The 17,312-nt window shown below is 45.8% G+C and overlaps 1 protein-coding gene across 4 annotated transcripts in view; it reads left to right on the top strand.

Annotated features, from left to right (window-relative positions):
* LOC308200475 (uncharacterized protein) overlaps positions 1-17,312 on the top strand; it is a 45,655-nt gene that overhangs the window by 23,267 nt on the left and 5,076 nt on the right. For 2 of the 4 annotated variants that reach the window (XM_080606341.1, XM_080606344.1), the window contains exons 2-5: positions 9,911-10,122; positions 12,103-12,189; positions 12,657-12,704; positions 16,778-16,868. In XM_080606341.1, coding sequence (XP_080462467.1) covers positions 10,033-10,122; positions 12,103-12,189; positions 12,657-12,704; positions 16,778-16,868 — 316 coding nt within the window. In that variant the 5' untranslated portion in view covers positions 9,911-10,032. Of the gene's footprint in view, positions 1-2,156; positions 2,472-9,729; positions 9,783-9,910; positions 10,123-12,102; positions 12,190-12,656; positions 12,705-16,777; positions 16,869-17,312 lie in introns of those variants that run through there. The other 2 variants (XM_080606342.1, XM_080606343.1) reach the window with 2 other exon arrangements.

Genomic DNA, 17,312 nt, shown 5'->3' with positions numbered 1-17,312 from the left:
AGACAGCTACCGAAGCAGGGCATTCTGCTTTGGTGTCCCCCTTCTTAAAAGGTATTAATATTCGAAGTTGAGGTAAGGGACACAAAAATGATTTTAGGAAAGAAAAAAAAAAAGAGAGAGAAAGAAAGCTTTACAACGTGACACTTGAGAAGCTCATTCTATTTAATTTTTTTTTTGGAAGAATAGTGAGTGGACTTGATAACAGTGTAGGAGTATCGCTGAGTAGGGGAGGTAGGGAATAGGTAGGCTGGGTGCTTATCTGAGGAAAGTATGATAAGAACCAGCACCTGCAATCTGAAAGCACAGGAATCGAATTGTAAATTAGGCATCCTTTTTAAAGGGGATTAACCACTGGAACACATGTCCAAGAGTAGTGGCACATTCTTCATCCCATGCTGTCTTTAAATCAAGAAGACATAATTTTCTGGGAGAGATGCTTCAGTCAAATACAAAAGTTTTGGACTCAGGCCAAGGTAATGATGAAATGACAGTCATTTATATACAGAATGATCTAATTGTTTCTCTTGGCCTTAAGTGCTAATGAAATTATGAAGTGTGGATATGAAATTAAAGATGCTATCATCCAATATATGCTCAATAAGGATGAAGTAGAACTGCATGTGCCAATTTAGTTACCTGACACTTTCTAACTAGAGATTTAATCGCTACAATATTAATAACATTCTTTAGCACTGTTAAAAGTGGATGGTCAACTGTCTCTGGTTTAGTGCTGTAGGATCAAGTTCTATATTTCCTTGCCACATAAAGATTTCTTCATTTCATACAATGGATAACAATTCAGGTTCTGGCCTAGTCCTTGTGGTTGCACTACATTCATGCAGTAGGCATACAACTTTGTCTCTAGTGATATATATATTTAAATAAATAAATAATATTAAAATTTAAAAATAAAATAATATGTATATTTCAATAACAATACAGTAGTGTGTATGCAGTAAGATTTTTGGTAGATTTAAGCATATAAAATAATAATTTTCAGGTACATGAATATGTATACTAGTTTGATTTTTGGATTTAACATTGTTGCAAGGGGGTGACCAAAGGCTTTTCTTAACATCTGTGTTGACTTGGTTTTATGAGTGGCTAGGAACTACGACTGAAGTCTTGAGCCACTTTTCCTAAGACCTGTGTAACTGCACCTCTTCCCAAACAAAATGTTGTCTAATTAAGCAAAATGCTACCTGGCTTGTGTATTATCCCTGCTTTGTGTGGAAAATTGAGTACACAAAAAGAAGGTGACTTTGCTGAGGTCACGTAGGAAGCATGGGGCAGCCCCAAGAACTGGACACACTTCCATGGCCTCTGTGTCCGTCGTTAACCAGGACATGAGCATTCCCGTGTCAGTAAGGTCGAGACTGATATTTTCCAGACTACGGTAAGTGATACAGGTGCCTTACATTTTCAGAAGTTACTTAGGAACTCAAGTCATTGCATTTTTTTAATATGGGTGGCTCTGAGAGAAAAAAAAAAAAAAAGAAAACCTCTTCAGTTTATTTAATTTTACTGTCAGTATAAGCAATTTACTCTTTGACATGAAGAATCTCAAACTTTTGTCTCTAAGATACTGTAATGGATTTTACACAGGTAGAGACTGAGATATTTTAATTCTTTGCTTTTGCTAATAACAATATGCTGAAACCCCCCATATGTGCATCTGAAAGATATTGAGTCAGTCATATGAAAAGTCTGTGTTCTCCTCTGCAAAATAGTTTTGGGGACTTTTGCCAGCTCTAATGGTTGTTCGTGTAATTAGTATAGAATACCTAACTCGGAGCCATGCAGCATCTCCTTTCTAAATGCGCTTAATCTCAGCTGAAGTCAGCTTCCATTTTCATTTGTGGCTTATAGTAAATGCCCCAAGCATACTTTGCACTCACATTAATAACCACTTTGTCATCACAAGCCTTCCTGATGCTACCTGTTTCTGTGGGTTTTGTTCGTGCAATTGTTTTCACAAAACAGAGCCAAGCGTGATTCTTGCTAGCCTCTGTAAATAGGGAAAGCTGTGAAATGATCTGTCCCCTTTATTCAGATCATTCATTTCACATTCGGAAACCGGTTTTATTTTTAGTAAGCAGGGCAGTGGTACAGCCTGCCTGTTGTAAGTGGTCTGGTTTGGGACTTTTCTTTTTGTTCTTGCCAGTTCAGTGTGAGATTCCAGGCAGGCTGAAGTGTGCTGGGTTTCACTTGCTGTCACTACTCAGGACTGCCATCAGAAGGAGAGCGCTGGCAGTGCTCACGCTGCTTTCCATATCACTAACTGGGAGCGCAATAAATAGCGTTCGGCTCGTTGTACGGCTCCTGAAATGAATGCGTGCAGAGGCTTCGGTTAGCTGCTTCTCTCCCGTGCAGAAGGGGTGTCACTGCTGGATACCTCTGTCTTTCTCTCCTGTCTTCATTGCCAGGTCTGCTGGGGCCGGGTCAAGTGGCGCTGCCCAACTTCTCACCAGGTAATCGCGTTCCTTTCCTACTGCATCAGCAAGCCTGTGTTTCAAACGTGTATGCAGAGCTCCTCTGCAAGACACTGGGGTTTGTTCAGGCACAGGGATTAATAATCTTGCTAATTGAGACCTTGTTTGAAAGTAGGTTAAGGCACGACACTTGCTTGCCTCGTGTATCCCTGTTTTGGGTTGCCGAAACGCCTGTCCTTGCCAGGAAACGCAGAGGGCTATTTCCTGGTTTTGTGCATGTGGACAGTGTTTTTTGGCTGTCAGTAGCTGAACTGAACATGATAGTAATTCTGCAGAGTAATGAGGCTTGATGCTATCTCAAATAAGACATGACTGTGATTTGATTTTTATTTCAGGAACCACGCTTTTCTCCTTACCCTCCTACTTCCCTGTAAATGCTGCTATTTTTCTCCACTGTTTTGACCCTGAATTTCTTGGGGAGCTTTTTGTTTGTTTGTTTTGGTGCTAGGGTCTGGACAGAGACTTTAAGAGACAGGAGAGTGCTTTAGTGAACATTTGGGGCTTTGGACAAATTCTCTAAGGCAGCATCTTTACGCGTTCCTAGTGTGTAGTGTTAGGGGGTCTACAATCAGCGCAGAGTCATTAAGAGTCACTGTAGCTGGATAGCTTTGGGAGAAGTGCTGGAGGTGCATTTAAGACTTTAGGCCTGGCCTCAAGACTTAGGGTCTTGATTTTGGTACGTTTCCTTCAATGGAGACAGCAAGCTGGGTCCTGTACACCCCTATCTGCCTGGTTTGGGACTGGGTGAGAGCAGAGTGCAGCACCTCTGCAGAGCCCCAGCTCACGCTCAGGTGCTGCTCTGTGCCAGGGTCCTGGGGCAGGGAGCTGCAGCTTGGGGCCAGATCAGTCCCACGAGCCTTCAGCTTCCTGGGGGAAGAGGGTGGAGGTCTGTTTTGGTGCTCAGCAGGATGTGGCTAGTCCTGGGCTGTATTTCTTCAGTTGTGACGCCTTCTCCCTTGTGCTCCTGAACACCACGACATTAGGGAGTCAATAGTGCCGTGCTCTGCTCTCTCCTGCTGGAGGTTCTTAGTGTTGTTCTACAAATGGGAAGGTCCTCTGTCCTTCCACCTCAGGCTGAGGGCAAGCACTAATACTTCACGTTTTCTGTCTGTAAGATTATGGAATCACACTGGAAGTACGGGAAGATGACATGACTCGCCCAGGATCAGAGGCAGGACTAGGTTCCAGGCCACTCGTTCTTGTCTGCTCTTGGTATCCAGCTGTGCTTTCCGTGTCCTCTCTGGGCCGGTTTATCTGCCTCCTAGCTCTGCCTGCCGTGCCCATGGGAAGCCTGTTTCTTGCCAGGGCTTTGAGGCCGATGGCACTGAGGCAGGGCTGACGCCAGGCCCTCCACTATGGAGCTGTGCGGCAACCCTCAGGGAAAGTCCTGCGCCTACTGAGTGGACAGGCCCGCAGTGCAGCTGGGTTTCACATGTGGCCTGACTCATTCCACAGGCCTCACTTTTCAGAGGAAGGAATGGGATTTTTTAGGCTAGCTACGACAGAGCTTGGTGGTATTTCTGTGATCTGTTGTGGTATGGATTAGGGCAATCGAGGTGCCTCTCAGGGTAGTATCTGGCTCAAGTTATCTGGACAGAGAAGACAGGCACTGCAGCAAGCACAGGTTCTTTACGAACACCCTCTTGCAATGTGCTGGCACTGTGCTGAGGATGGATACTTCAGATCTGGGAAATGGGGAACAGAGACTGTTCATGTCTGCATCATTGCTTGAAACTTGGTTATCAACAACCCTCTTCTCATGTGGCTATGCATGCCTCTAATATGAAAAAAGCTTCTGATATTGTCTCATAGTACATAGGTCTTAAGCCCACAAGCTTTTATTCCAGCTGGAAGCACCTGCCTCGCTTGCTGGCTGTCCCAGAAGAACAGGCACCGGGTGGCCTCTTCCTGCATTGCTCAGGTTTTTCCCTTCATCCTCATTGCCAGCATATCTAGCAGGCAGGGAACTACGCACCATTTTGTGGGTGCGGAACTGAAACACATGAAGGCACTTTCATTAGGGTTGCACAGAGAAATCTGTAATGAAGTCGGAAATGTAACTTTAGACAGAAATACACAAGTTCCCGTTCATGCCTTGAGCTGGTCTCTAGCACTGATGTGAAGCATGGAAGCCTGTATGGTTCCTGTATTTGTTGTCGTCTGTAAGCTTAAATACTTTCTGTCTTCTGAGCTGGATATTTTAGCAGTCAAGATATGCTGGAGGTGGTGGAATGGCTTGCTGGTCAAGTCAGTTTGGAAATTCATACTAATAATATTACACAGGAACTGATTTTTCTTTTCCTTCCACTGAACTGTCCTGCCCATGCTTCTCAGATAGGTGAGTGGTTAAGTTAGTCAGGCTGTCCTCAGTGGAAATATTTTTGAGTAAAAATCTTTTCATATTCAGAAGTGTTGAGCTCAGGTTGGAAAAGATGTAAATGACAACCAAAATTATCAGGAGAAACAATCACATGCACAGAAACTGGAAGATTTTACTTGTTCAGCCTCACAAGATGGAGGAGATCTGGTTCATCTGTGAAAATACATCTGGTCGAGTGGGCTTAAAAATGGAGGAGAGAGAAATACTGCTGCTGAAGGACTGTTGATGCAAGAATAAATGACACTAAATTGGCCATTAAAATGGAAAATAGGGGGCTTTAAAGCATAAGACCAAAGAAGGCTTAGACCAGCCACTCAAAACAGTTAGGGAAATCACCTAGAGAGGTTATTTGTGTTTTAGATGTGATTTATGCGACTATGACAGTTACCTGCTGTTGCCACAAGCTTGATTTAGTAGCTCAGAAGTTCCTCATTTCCACAGAAAAATCTGCCAGATAAGGTTTGCTTGCCAGCGCGTTATTGCCACTGCCCTTTCCCCAGGGAGATGCTGCAGCACTTGGCTGTCCTGCCTGCCTGGTAGAAAAGTCCATGGGGAAACATGACAAGCTGTGGTATTTCTTGATCTGCTGTGAGATCTGAAAAGACGTGAGCATTTGATTTCTCGGAAGGTGAAAGTAATTTCTCATAATGCGAGTACAGATCGTTACTGCTACGGTTATGGGAATGAAAGGTTTCTCTCCGCCCTGCCTTCTTAGTCCCCTTCTTCAGATGTCTTTGCTAACAGTCTGTTATCCTCCTCTGCTTGATGTGGGGCTCAGGCCAAATTCTTCCCTCCCTCCTGCACCAGAGGGACCAAAGAGTGGCCACGCTGCTGTCAGTGAAGTTACCCTGGCTTCGCTTCGTCACATGTGACAGCAGAACAATAGCACTGTGCCACTAAGTGGGAGCCGTGCTTTGTGGATGTTTTTTCCTATTATTTTAGAGACAGCAGCAGTGTTAAGCTACAATGAAGGGTCTCATAATCACACTCCCATTATGCTTTGAAAAAGGCTTTAAGCTTTGTGTTTTGTATGTGGGCACAGCAGCTAGACGCTCATTCGCTGGCAGCATTTGCTGTGAATCATGCGCACAGCTTGAGGCATCGCCCTAAAACCCCCAAGCATCCCCGTGTCATATGGCATTTCTCCCAAGGACATAGCCAACAGTTTATCATCCCCAAGGAATCAAGAGGAAGGGGATCTGCCATTTAATTTTCCTGTCGAAGTCAGCAGGCCAGCTCCCTAGGCTCCCTCTGTAGTCTGTAGAAAGGGAAAAGACCCTCGGGAACATTGCTCAGTACTCTGTGTTAGTCTACAATTGTATTGCCATCAGGAGGAGCTTTTCTCTCCTGAGAACATGGGTATGGTAGAAAAAATGGATTCCTACAACTTAGCACTTAAGTCAGGTGCAAAGCATTAGGCCATCAGAATCCCCAGTCCTCTGCCAGGTGCCGGGGAATGCTTCTGGGCCATGAAGGCTTCGTTTCAGGAGAGGGCTCCACAGCTTATGGGTCTGAATACTGCCAACAACGTGTTTTCACATATCTGCATCATTTTCTGATGCATACACAGCTGACATGAAGGAAACCTAAGGTGCACAGACACTTGGATGGCTTCCTTTTAGTTTTTTTTAGATTCTTTTTTTTTATTTATACGTCATCCTTCATGGATGGTGTATAGGACGGATTTCAGCCTTGCTGGCTGCACTCTAGTAGTGAGCACAGTGACCCTAGAAACATGCTTGGTTTTTGGTCAGTGGGAGTCAATATTGATTTGTTTACACACACATATATATATATGTAAAGCTATCGTTGAAAAGTTTGAAGTAGAACTGCAGTAGAAGTGCTTTTCCTTTGTACGTTCCTCTACATTGAGTCACGTAAAGCATACAAAAGCTAAAAGGACTGATACTAGTATAGTCTTGCTTGCATTTTTCTCCTTCTGCACCAGGCTCCAAGAAGTGTGTACCTGGTGGGTGATAGAAGGGAGACCTATGCAAAGACACTGATATTTCCCAGCAGCCTCTATATGCTTGTGTCCAGTCTGTGGAAGGCTTGCCAGGTATACGAAAAGCATTGCAGAGTTCATCAGTCTCGTGTGGTTTAGAAAATGATCATCATGCAAGAACTGACTTTCTTTGCACCTGGGGAACAAATAATTCTGTACACAGTTGTTGCTCCCACTTGAATATTGTTACGTAAAACTTTGATTTAATGCAGGCTTCAGTTAGAGCAAACTCTGGAGAGAGGCTGTGTCACTAAGAGCGATGGCTTTAGTGTCTGTCATGACCACATATGTTTTGTTAGAACATAGTACAAAGGCTGGAAGTTTTCTTGCTGCCTCTGCCAGTGATGTTTCCAGATTCTGCAGCGTGAAGTGACCAAGCAGACAGTGCAGAAAAATAAACAACCAAAACACTTAAGTGTCCTATCAGCACAGCGCAGTTAGATCATCCAGATGCAACTCCATGTGTTATCTTAGACAATACCCGCCATACCCCATCATTCATCCTGCCCTTTATGCTTTGGCAATATCTGAATAAATGGGGGCAAAAATGCACATATGAAATTTCTCAAGGATGTGTTTGTTTCCTGCATAACTTTTCCACACATTAGCATTACAACCTGAATTCAGAGAGGCACTGAGCCTGCTTTCAAATGACTATGATCTGGAGGTAGAAGCCGTGTCAGAGCAGCCTAATCCCCTCTCAGAGCACTGGCGAGGACGGCACTTCCATGCTTGTCTGTTCTCATGGCAGTGTCTGCTCCCTTTCTGCAGACAGCAGGGGAAGACAGGCTCAGGAGGCATCAAACCCACATGCAGCACCCTGGGCTGCTCCAGCAGCAGGTGTGCGCAGCACCAGCCAGGGCCACCTCTGAGCTGCCCTTGGGAGGAGGTGCTGAGGGTCCTCAGCTCCTCGGGCAGTCTGGGGTCCCTGTACCGCTGCGACTCCCTCCCAGGTGCCAGCACCAGCACAAGGCCGTTTGAGGCCTAGGTCTGACTAGCACAAGCTGGCAAAGCAGAAAACAGTAGGACCAGAGCGCAGAATGCTTGTTGTACCTTTGTAACATGAACATCTGATCAAACTACAAAGCTCCAGTAGCGGTTTCTAAAAGCACAGCTCCTCTCTGAAAGAGACTGCAGAAGTGTTTCATGTTTGTCTCAGAGACTTGATGGTAACTGTGCATGGCTTGCAAGTACAAAGAAATGTTTTTTTTCCTAACTGTCTACCCTCCAGATGCAGCCTGAACTCAGAACTGAGCTACGGTCTTTCCATCACCCTCTGATCAGAGGTTTTGATAGAAAAGCTGAGTGCAGCAGCCTCTATAAGCTGGGTCCCAGCAGCATACCTGAAAGGACTTCCAGGGGTTCACTAGCTTGTGTGTGAACTGGAACTGAAGGCAGCTCCTGCCCTCCACCACTAATTTTGAAATAGCCACACTCTTCTACATGGGGTTGCTGTGCCCGTACTTGCCATGCTGCCTTTACCGCCTCAGGCGGAGTCTGCTGGAGGGACTTGGGCACCTAGTAGTACTCAAGGCCAATGGGACAAAGCCCCATGCATCATTACAGAGCTATTTAAGGATGTTGTTAAAGTGAGGAAGGAGAAATGAACCAGGTGGAAGAAACAGCTGCAAAAATGGTTCTCAGGTGGGAGTAGAAGAGCTTCTACAGGCAAGTCAGATTAGACTTGCAACCTCTAGATGAGAGGAGAAGACACGTGCTTCACACAGAAGGTAGAAATGCATTGTTCATGCTTATATCCCTGCTTTCCTAAGCAGGCAATGATGTTGCTTTCCCAACCGCACTGTTCTCAGATACTTGTTTTGTGGTAAGAATTACAGACAAAAGAGAATTCAGCCAGCACTACCAAGCCCTGTCAAGCCAGGCTCAGTTCCCTCAGCGCCTCACACATTCTTGAGCCCTCCCTCCTTCTGTACAAGAAGGAAGGGAAGCCCAAGGTCTGGTGGAGGTTGTACATGCATTTTCCAAGCAGATCAGCAAAACGGGAGCTGTACACAGATTGCTGGCTAGGGTTTACTTCAAATGCAAGGAAGACAAATGACCCCACATCCTGTAATGTGCCAGCTGAGCTTTTGGTCAAGATCTCTTCCCTCCTGTTCCTGCTCTGGGATGTGAGGCTGTAAAGCCTTACAGTCAGACTGCCACCTTCTCTGGCAGCAACACCAGAGGAACTTGCAACCTCAAGCAGAAGCAAGGAAAGCCATTGGTTTCCTATGTACCCTCAACAGCTCATGATCTTGGTTATTTCTTATAGCAAACAAGTCAGATCAGGGCTTGTTCCAACCACAGCAGGCACTGAATAGAGCATGGGGACTGGTGATCCTGCTGATACGGAACTTGTGTTAGACAAACCAGTGCTCAGGAGCAAGCAAAATCCATGTCTGGGTGACTTCTTCCACCCTATAGGAAATAGTGAGTCTTGTGCAGGACCAGAGGCTGTGTGCTGAAATAGGGTCAGGCCATCAGTCCTGTGGTCCAGACGGTGCCTGTTCAATTGGTGATGGGGAACAAACTCTAGAGGGACAGCTCCAGGGCCAAATTCATCTATACATACTCTCAGGTATTCTGGTATAAGGCTCTCTTTTTGCTGTGGATTTGGGTCTCAGGATTAGCTTTGGTATCTGATGATACAGGAGCTCTAACTGAAGCTTTACCCTTGACTGTGGTGTTTATAACTCACTACCACCATTTTGTCTCCCACCTCCTTCCTCCTCAGACAAGGGAAGCCTCTAAAGAGAGGATTTCAGGGAGCTGAAGACATCATCTTTGTCAGCTTGGATAAAGCTGGCTAATGAGAGGAAGGTGGATGCAGATATCAACATGTTTATGCACCTGGAGCAATCAGCTCCTTCAACCAAGAACCTCAGAAAGCTGAGGAATGGGCTGTGTAAGAGAATGGTCCATTAATGTTTATAAAACATAATTATGCTTCTGGCTGTCTGCTGGGTCCCAGACTCTCCCAGCTGATAAAAACAATAGCAAGCTGTCACACCTGATTCTTTCTCATCATTCCAGCCTTGCAGGTGGAAGAGAATCTGTAACAAGATTGGGAAAGAAAGAGGAGAAAAAATTTCTTTTCCATTCCATGGGAAAATAACGTGTTGAATTATCATCTGGAAACTGTGGGAAGAGCCAACATGAGCAACGAGAGGCCAGTGAACCCTGGTTCATCTCCAATGACTGAAGGCCTGAAGAGAAAGAGAGGAAGACCAAAGAAGCAGACACAGGTAAGTGTGCATCATCCAAAGAGTCTGCCTGAGGATGCTCTGATATTAGTCTGATGGGATTTGCAGGCAGTAAAGAGCAAGGGAAGGGAAGGCATGCTGTGGTATCGGCAGTCCTGGCTATCGGGGGAGGTCCCGGTTGACTGGCGGCTAGCCAATGTGACGCCCATCTATAAGAAGGGCCGGAGGGCAGACCCGGGGAACTATAGGCCTGTCAGTTTGACCTCAGTGCCGGGGAAGCTCATGGAGCAGATTATCTTGAGGGTCATCACGCGGCACTTGCAGGGCAAGCAGGCGATCAGGCCCAGTCAGCATGGGTTTATGAAAGGCAGGTCCTGCTTGACAAACCTGATCTCCTTCTATGACCAAGTGACGCGCTTGGTGGATGAGGGAAAGGCTGTGGACGTGGTCTACCTTGACCTCAGTAAGGCTTTTGACACCGTTCCCCACAACATTCTCCTCAAGAAACTGGCTGCTCGGGGCTTGGACTGGCGTACGCTTTGCTGGGTTAGAAACTGGCTGGATGGCCGGGCCCAGAGAGTTGTGGTGAATGGAGTCAAATCTGGTTGGAGGCCGGTCACTAGTGGAGTCCCCCAGGGCTCGGTACTGGGGCCGGTCCTCTTTAATATCTTTATTGATGATCTGGATGAGGGCGTCCAGTGCACCCTCAGTAAGTTTGCAGATGACACCAAGCTAAGTGCGTGTGTCGATCTGCTCGAGGGCAGGAAGGCTCTGCAGGAGGATCTGGATAGGCTGGAGCGATGGGCTGAGGTCAACTGCATGAAGTTCAACAAGGCCAAGTGCCGGGTCCTGCACCTGGGCTGCAACAACCCCAAGCAGAGCTACAGGCTGGGAGATGAGTGGCTGGAAAGCTGCCTGGCCGAGAAGGACCTGGGAGTATTGGTGGATAGTCGGCTGAATATGAGCCAGCAGTGTGCTCAGGTGGCCAAGAGGGCCAACGGCATCCTGGCCTGTATAAGAAGCAGTGTGGCCAGCAGGTCGAGGGAAGTGATTGTGCCCCTGTACTCGGCTCTGGTGAGGCCGCACCTCGAGTACTGTGTTCAGTTTTGGGCCCCTCGCTACAGGAAGGACATGGACGTGCTCGAGCGAGTCCAGAGAAGGGCGACCAAGCTTGTGAGGGGTCTGGAGAACAAGTCTTACGAAGAGCGGCTGAGGGAGCTGGGCTTGTTCAGCCTGGAGAAGAGGAGGCTCAGGGGCGACCTCATCGCTCTCTACAGTTACCTGAAAGGAGGCTGTAGAGAGGTGGGGGTTGGTCTGTTCTCCCACGTGCCTAGTGACAGGACAAGGGGGAATGGGCTAAAGTTGCGACAGGGGAGTTTTAGGTTGGATGTTAGGAAGTACTTCTTTACCGAAAGGGTTATTAAGCATTGGAACGGGCTGCCCAGGGAGGTGGTGGAGTCACCATCCCTGGAGGTCTTTAAAAGACGTTTAGATGTAGAGCTTAGGGATATGGTTTAGTGGAGTACTTAGTGTTAGGTCGGAGGTTGGACTCGATGATCTTGAGGTCTCTTCCAACCTAGAGAAATCTGTGAATCTGTAAATACTAAAGCTATTCAGGAAAGCAGCAGCACGTGCACCCCGGGGCATATCAGCCCCTGCCTTCAAAGGTGCCTTGAGTGTGGCATGCTGCACTTGTTCAGGCTGGGAAGTGGCATGAGAGGAGCTACCCAGATACCTGTGGCAGTCTGGAGAATTTCAGGTGCCACAGCCCTCTGCTTCTGCACCAGTAGCTGGATAGATGGAAGATGCCCAAGGCCTTTTCTCTCCCCATTCCAGGCACTATGGTCAGAGCTCTGGGAACTCACTCATTTTTCCCAGGCCAAAATGTAAACATAATAAAGGGGTAGTGCTGCCCATCTTCTAGTTTGTTTCAGCATCTGGAAAAGCAGAGACAACCTAATAAGTTGTTCCAGGGACCATCCTGCTAAATTTTCTCCTTTTTTTTTCTTCTTTTTTTTTCAGGTGGAGGCTGGGGGACAATTGCTGGTGAAGAAACCACGAGGAAGGCCAAAAGGAAGCAAGAAAGTGAGCACTGTAATTGGACAAATGGTAAGAGTAAATGGCTTACATGCTTTTATGAGGGGGAAGAGAGAAGCTGGCTGTCCTTTCTACAAGCATTACTAGAGGGACAAGCAGGGAGGGTTCTCTTAGATTAAGGATAGGCAATGAAATTTGCCCCTCATTCAGTTCAGTGTTAGTTGCCACTGTTGTTTAGTTGCCACAGTTATCGTGGTCTTAGTCCTAATTCACTTTCTGGCCTTCCTGTGCTGTCGTTGCCTGTTCAGCAGCTTCCTTCTGGAGTTTCTCCTCTGCCATTGCAACATAATCACAACCAACACAGTCTGGCAGGCGTTTCCTCCTCAACTGTCTTCCATCCTCAGCTTTAGTCACCTTCTGCTATTTGGCTCACAAAAATTTTATGCAGAGGTCACTTTGGGCAGGTTCAGTGTATTTAGTCACAGTGCGCAGCAGATATGAGAATTGAAAATACTTTTTTTGTATCGCTTTCAATATAGGTAGGACCTCCTGCTGGAAAAAGGCCAAGAGGGAGGCCCCGCAAGTGGGTGAGTACAGTGTTCAGTCCTCTTCTTCTCCTCCAGCCACAGAGCCCAGGCTGGGAGGGAGGCTTCTCTTGCATTTGTTCTTCTCAGGCTCTGTCAGCAACGACATTCAGCCTAGCTGACCCAGGAATCCAACACATTAGGGAAGCTCTGCCTGCCCTTCCAGTACCTCATTCCCAAGATTCAGTTCCTGAAACCTCCTGGGAGCCCGGGAGAGCTGCTACACTTAATTTAAGACATACTAGTCTTCTACACTCCTTCCCAGACTGGGAGGTCAGACCAGAGATCCTATCCATTCTCAAGCAGAGAGGTTGTCTTCCCAAGAATCCCAACAAACTGGAGTGAGTGCTTAGCATGTCAGTTTGCCTCAAAAGAAGAAACTTAAGAGTTAAAAAAAAAAAAAAATAGTGAATGACAAAACTTTGAATCCTGCCAGCAGGAGGCTCTTATATGCAGCAAACAAAGGATTAGTAAGAATCAGTAGTTAGAAGATGAATATTTCAGTCGTAAAAAAAAAAAAAAAAGTTTTAAATCAATAAGGATATTCACTCCTGCAAGTAATTAATGGCATGTTATATATCATTAGGGGTGATTAAAAACAAGCAAACAACCAAAACAAACAAACTAACAAAAACACAAAGCAGACAAACCACAAACTGTTATTTAGTGTGTATTTGTTGACACACAGAATTCTAGACCAAACCTAAGCTTTGCACTTGCTGCAGGAATGTAGAGGTTTGTTCTACAGCTGCAGTGCTGCAGGAACACTTGGGATGGAGCTGGATCAGCAGAAACAGAGGGATAGTGCAGTCTGTGAGGGCTACAGAGGAGGCTTGGAAGGAAATCTTCACTAGGGAGGGAGTACCAGCATGTGAGAGAGATGAAAAGACTTTTCTGACATGGTAATGACCTTGACAGACAAACGTTTCTTGGATGGAAATGGAGGGCAACTGCAAACCCTCTGCAGAACTGAATCTCCCTAAACAGTTTTGGGGTGGTGGGAGAAATATCTCAGGGCTGAAAAGGAGAAAAAGTGTGTTGTTGTTTTTTTGCAGCATTTGTCTTTGTTTTTTAGGGAGGGGGGAAATGAAATGAGGGAAAAATATGAACCAGCAGCAAATTAAGAGAAGATTCTTTTATATAAATTGATTAGATACAAACAAGAAAGAAAAATATCTGTATATAGCTCAGAGAGCTATACAGCTCAGATAGATATGTACTAGAATGATATCTCACCATGGACAATGGAGCGATACCAGAAAGTGGTGACGAAGAGGGACAGCCAGTCCCAGGACTTGGTTCTCTTTCAAGGGCAGAGTGGGTCAAAAGGATCTCAGATTCTGTGGGGAAGATGTTATTTTCCTGCCTGAAGACTCATAGATTGCCCACTGGACCAGCTGAGGAGCACGGTGCTGTTGAAGTAGGGCATCCAGGACAAAAGGGACTGGGAGAAGGGAGGCGTCTTACCTGCTGCTAGAGAACAGAGCTGAACATTGCTGAGCTGAAATGGAAATGCAAGGGAGAGCTGGAGACACACCATCAAGCCTGAACTAGGGACAGGGACAGGGAGGGAGCTGTACAGCCATGTGACAGTGCCAGTAGAGTCCGAAGTCATGCCTCTTACTCCCCAGGTAACACAGATTGAAAATCTCTTCATAAAAATAAAGTAAGAGGTAGTAAAGGTGTTCCTGGAAGTCTTGTGATTGCAGGGTTCTCCCCAGTCTGAGGATTTGTCCTGGATCAGCGGGTTTCTTACTCCTTCACAGAAGGACTGGGCACTGGCAGTGTACTCTTATCAGAGTTCAAGCAATCTCCAACACATCTGAAGTTATTAATTGCTTTACAACAGAATTTCATACTCCTTCGGCAAACAGATGGAGATCTCGGGGAGTGCAAAAGCTGACCATTAGTAGGTGCTCCAAAGTTGCAACTCAGCTAAAAGGAAATAGCTAGCAAACAAATGAATATTCGTGCTAAAAAGAGGGACTGAGGAGAACAGAGCAACTTCAGGCAGCGTACTCACCATGTAAAAGCAAGGTCAGGGACTGGTATCCAGGTGGTTGCATGCGGGCTAGCAGACTAAGACTGGTGTTAGTTGTCCCTGGGGACCAGTGAAAGTCAGGGTTTGGCAAGTAGCTTGGAAACAGTCTGGATATTGCTGAACTTGAGACTAGTATGAGGGATATTCATCTGCAGGTATGGTTTGACCTGGCCAGGTGCTTGAGGGGAGGCAGAAACTCAGAGAGGAGGAGGGAGGCCTCAGCTGATCCAGGATTGAGCCTTAGTGGAAAGTGCCTGGTCACCAGGAGAAGGCAGAGTGAATCTATGCATGTGACTACACAGGGCTCTGAATTTCCAAGGGGATGCAAGATAGAGTAATTTAAATAAATTATTTCTTAAACTGGTGGAGCCTACAGCTAGCGCCTGGGTGGTACCACAGCTAGCCAGTGGGTGAATGCAAATGCAGAGGCCAAAGGACTCCAACTGTCATGGAGTTTCTGGTATTGATTTATGCATTCTTCGTACAATCTGAAACAGGCAAGTTTAACCTTCAGGAGTGCTACAGTGCCTTTCAGCTGCCAGCCTGGTAAGGGAAAGCAGGCAAGGAAGTTCTGGGGGAGGAATAAATTCAGTCACAGCTTCTGCTGTTACCGTGATGCAGTCTGAACCGTGGCAGGGAAGCCTTGGCTGTGAAGCGCTGTTATTGTAGGGTTTACAGTGGAGGAGGCAGCAGGAGCAGCCAGGCAGTGTTATGCACGTGCTGCCCAACATCCTTCAGGGCACAAAGACCCGCGTGTGCGTTGTCAGAAGCTAATACCTGAAATAAAGCTAGCTGGAGTAGGTTTCCTCTCCAAGCTTCCTTTCTTTTGTTGAAAGAAGATTCATTTTTAAAAAAAAAATCTTTTTTTTTTTTTCCATGGAAATTCTTATTTTTCAATAATAATAGTCTAAGTGAAACATTTCCTTATAAGTTCAGTTGGCAGTTTATTCTTCCTTGAGACCTTTTTGATGCACAGAAGCAAGCCAACAGATTGGAGCATCCTGATGCTTCTCAGGATATACTAATAGTCGTGTCGGATGTCCAGTATTCCTCTGTTCTGTGTGCGCCTATGCTCCTTTCCATTTTTAGAACCACAGAATAATTCAGGTTGGAAGGGACCACCAGAGGTCCTTTAGTGCAAACCTCTGCTCAAAGCAGGTCTAATTAGATCAGAGTGCTCAGGGATTTGTCCAGCCTGTAAACATCTATAGCATTCTAGAAATCATTTACAGCTATCTGTCATCGCTGACAGGGTACAAATGAGGTCAGGAAAGACTCTTCCGGCCATTCTCTGCTGGTACAGATTGCAGTAGCTGCCATTCTAAGGCTAGGATAGGGGCTTTGTGGTTAAATTAATTGAGTTGTGTGCCAGAGCTGTAACTTAGGTGTTTATTGTTATAAACAAAAGAGATACGTAGCAATTTGTAAGAAAAATCTTTCTGCTTTGTTACTGCCAGTTTACTGAAGCTAAAACTTTTTGCACACTGACTTTTTTGTTTTAGTGATTCAAAATATTTCGTCCTCACTTTGGTTAATGAAGCATTGTGATGCTTCAGTTCAAAATTCATTTAACATCTGAAGAGTTTCTGGGGGGCAAAGACAAAACAGAAGAAACAGAGCAGACACTGGGATTTGAATTTTCAATGGACAAAACGTTTTGCTTTTCAGGACAGGAAACTGTTCTCAAGGATGAAAAAATTCTCTGTAGCTGCGTAATGGGGAGGTTTTTCAAAGTGTGGGGCTCGTGTCTCATAAAAGACTGAAAATGTGGGGACTTATTATGTTCTCTGACAGCCATTCAGAGACTCTTGTGAATACACATAGGCACTATATGCACCGGCACATGCTCTCTTGAATGCAGTTGGACACAGGAAGTGGTGGCAAGTCGGCACGCTTTCAGCACTGCATGGTCTCATGTAAATAACATAGATGCCAAGCCAGAAGCTTTTAATCAACTTTGCACATTTGCAATTTTGTCTCCTGATACTGATTCCATGTGGGGGATTTTGTTTGTTTCTGGTGTTTCTCTTCATAGCCCCAGCTAGCGATCCAAGAAGGAACGTCTGAGGAAGGAAGTCCTCAGGGAAGCAGTGACTCGAATTTGAACTCGGCGCCTGCCACACAAGGTTTGAAATTAGATAATTGTAATTACACAGGGCTAAACTGTGGAACCATGCTCCTAGCAAACCATGCACGTACCCCCAAGGCTGTAGCACTGGCTGCAATCTTTCTGGTAAACCCTACAAATAGAGGAGTGTTTGGAAGGCTTCCAGAAACACAAGGAGGGGTAGCACATTGCTTCCATCTAATTTGGTGGTGGCTACTTGAGCAGAAGCAGAGGCAGAAAAGAGGGGATGGGAGAAGAGTCTATATATTTATCTTTATAAGATGTCTTTTATCGGAGGTGATAGTTGCTGTTACAGTATGAGTGAAACTCATACAGTATGAGCGAAACTGCCTGGCTGTGTTATGATAGTGTATATTCACTGTCTGCGTATAGGTCTTACTTAAAACTGTGAAGAGCCCCTAACATTTGGGACATGCTAGTGCTGATTCCAGCCTGCCCCCGT

The sequence above is a fragment of the Anser brachyrhynchus genome, assembly GCF_964034855.1.
Source record: "Anser brachyrhynchus genome assembly, chromosome: 10".
Classification (NCBI taxonomy): Eukaryota; Metazoa; Chordata; class Aves; order Anseriformes; family Anatidae; genus Anser; species Anser brachyrhynchus.
The sequence above is the reverse complement of the archived record's forward strand: the minus strand, read 5'-3'. Positions and strand labels throughout refer to the sequence as shown.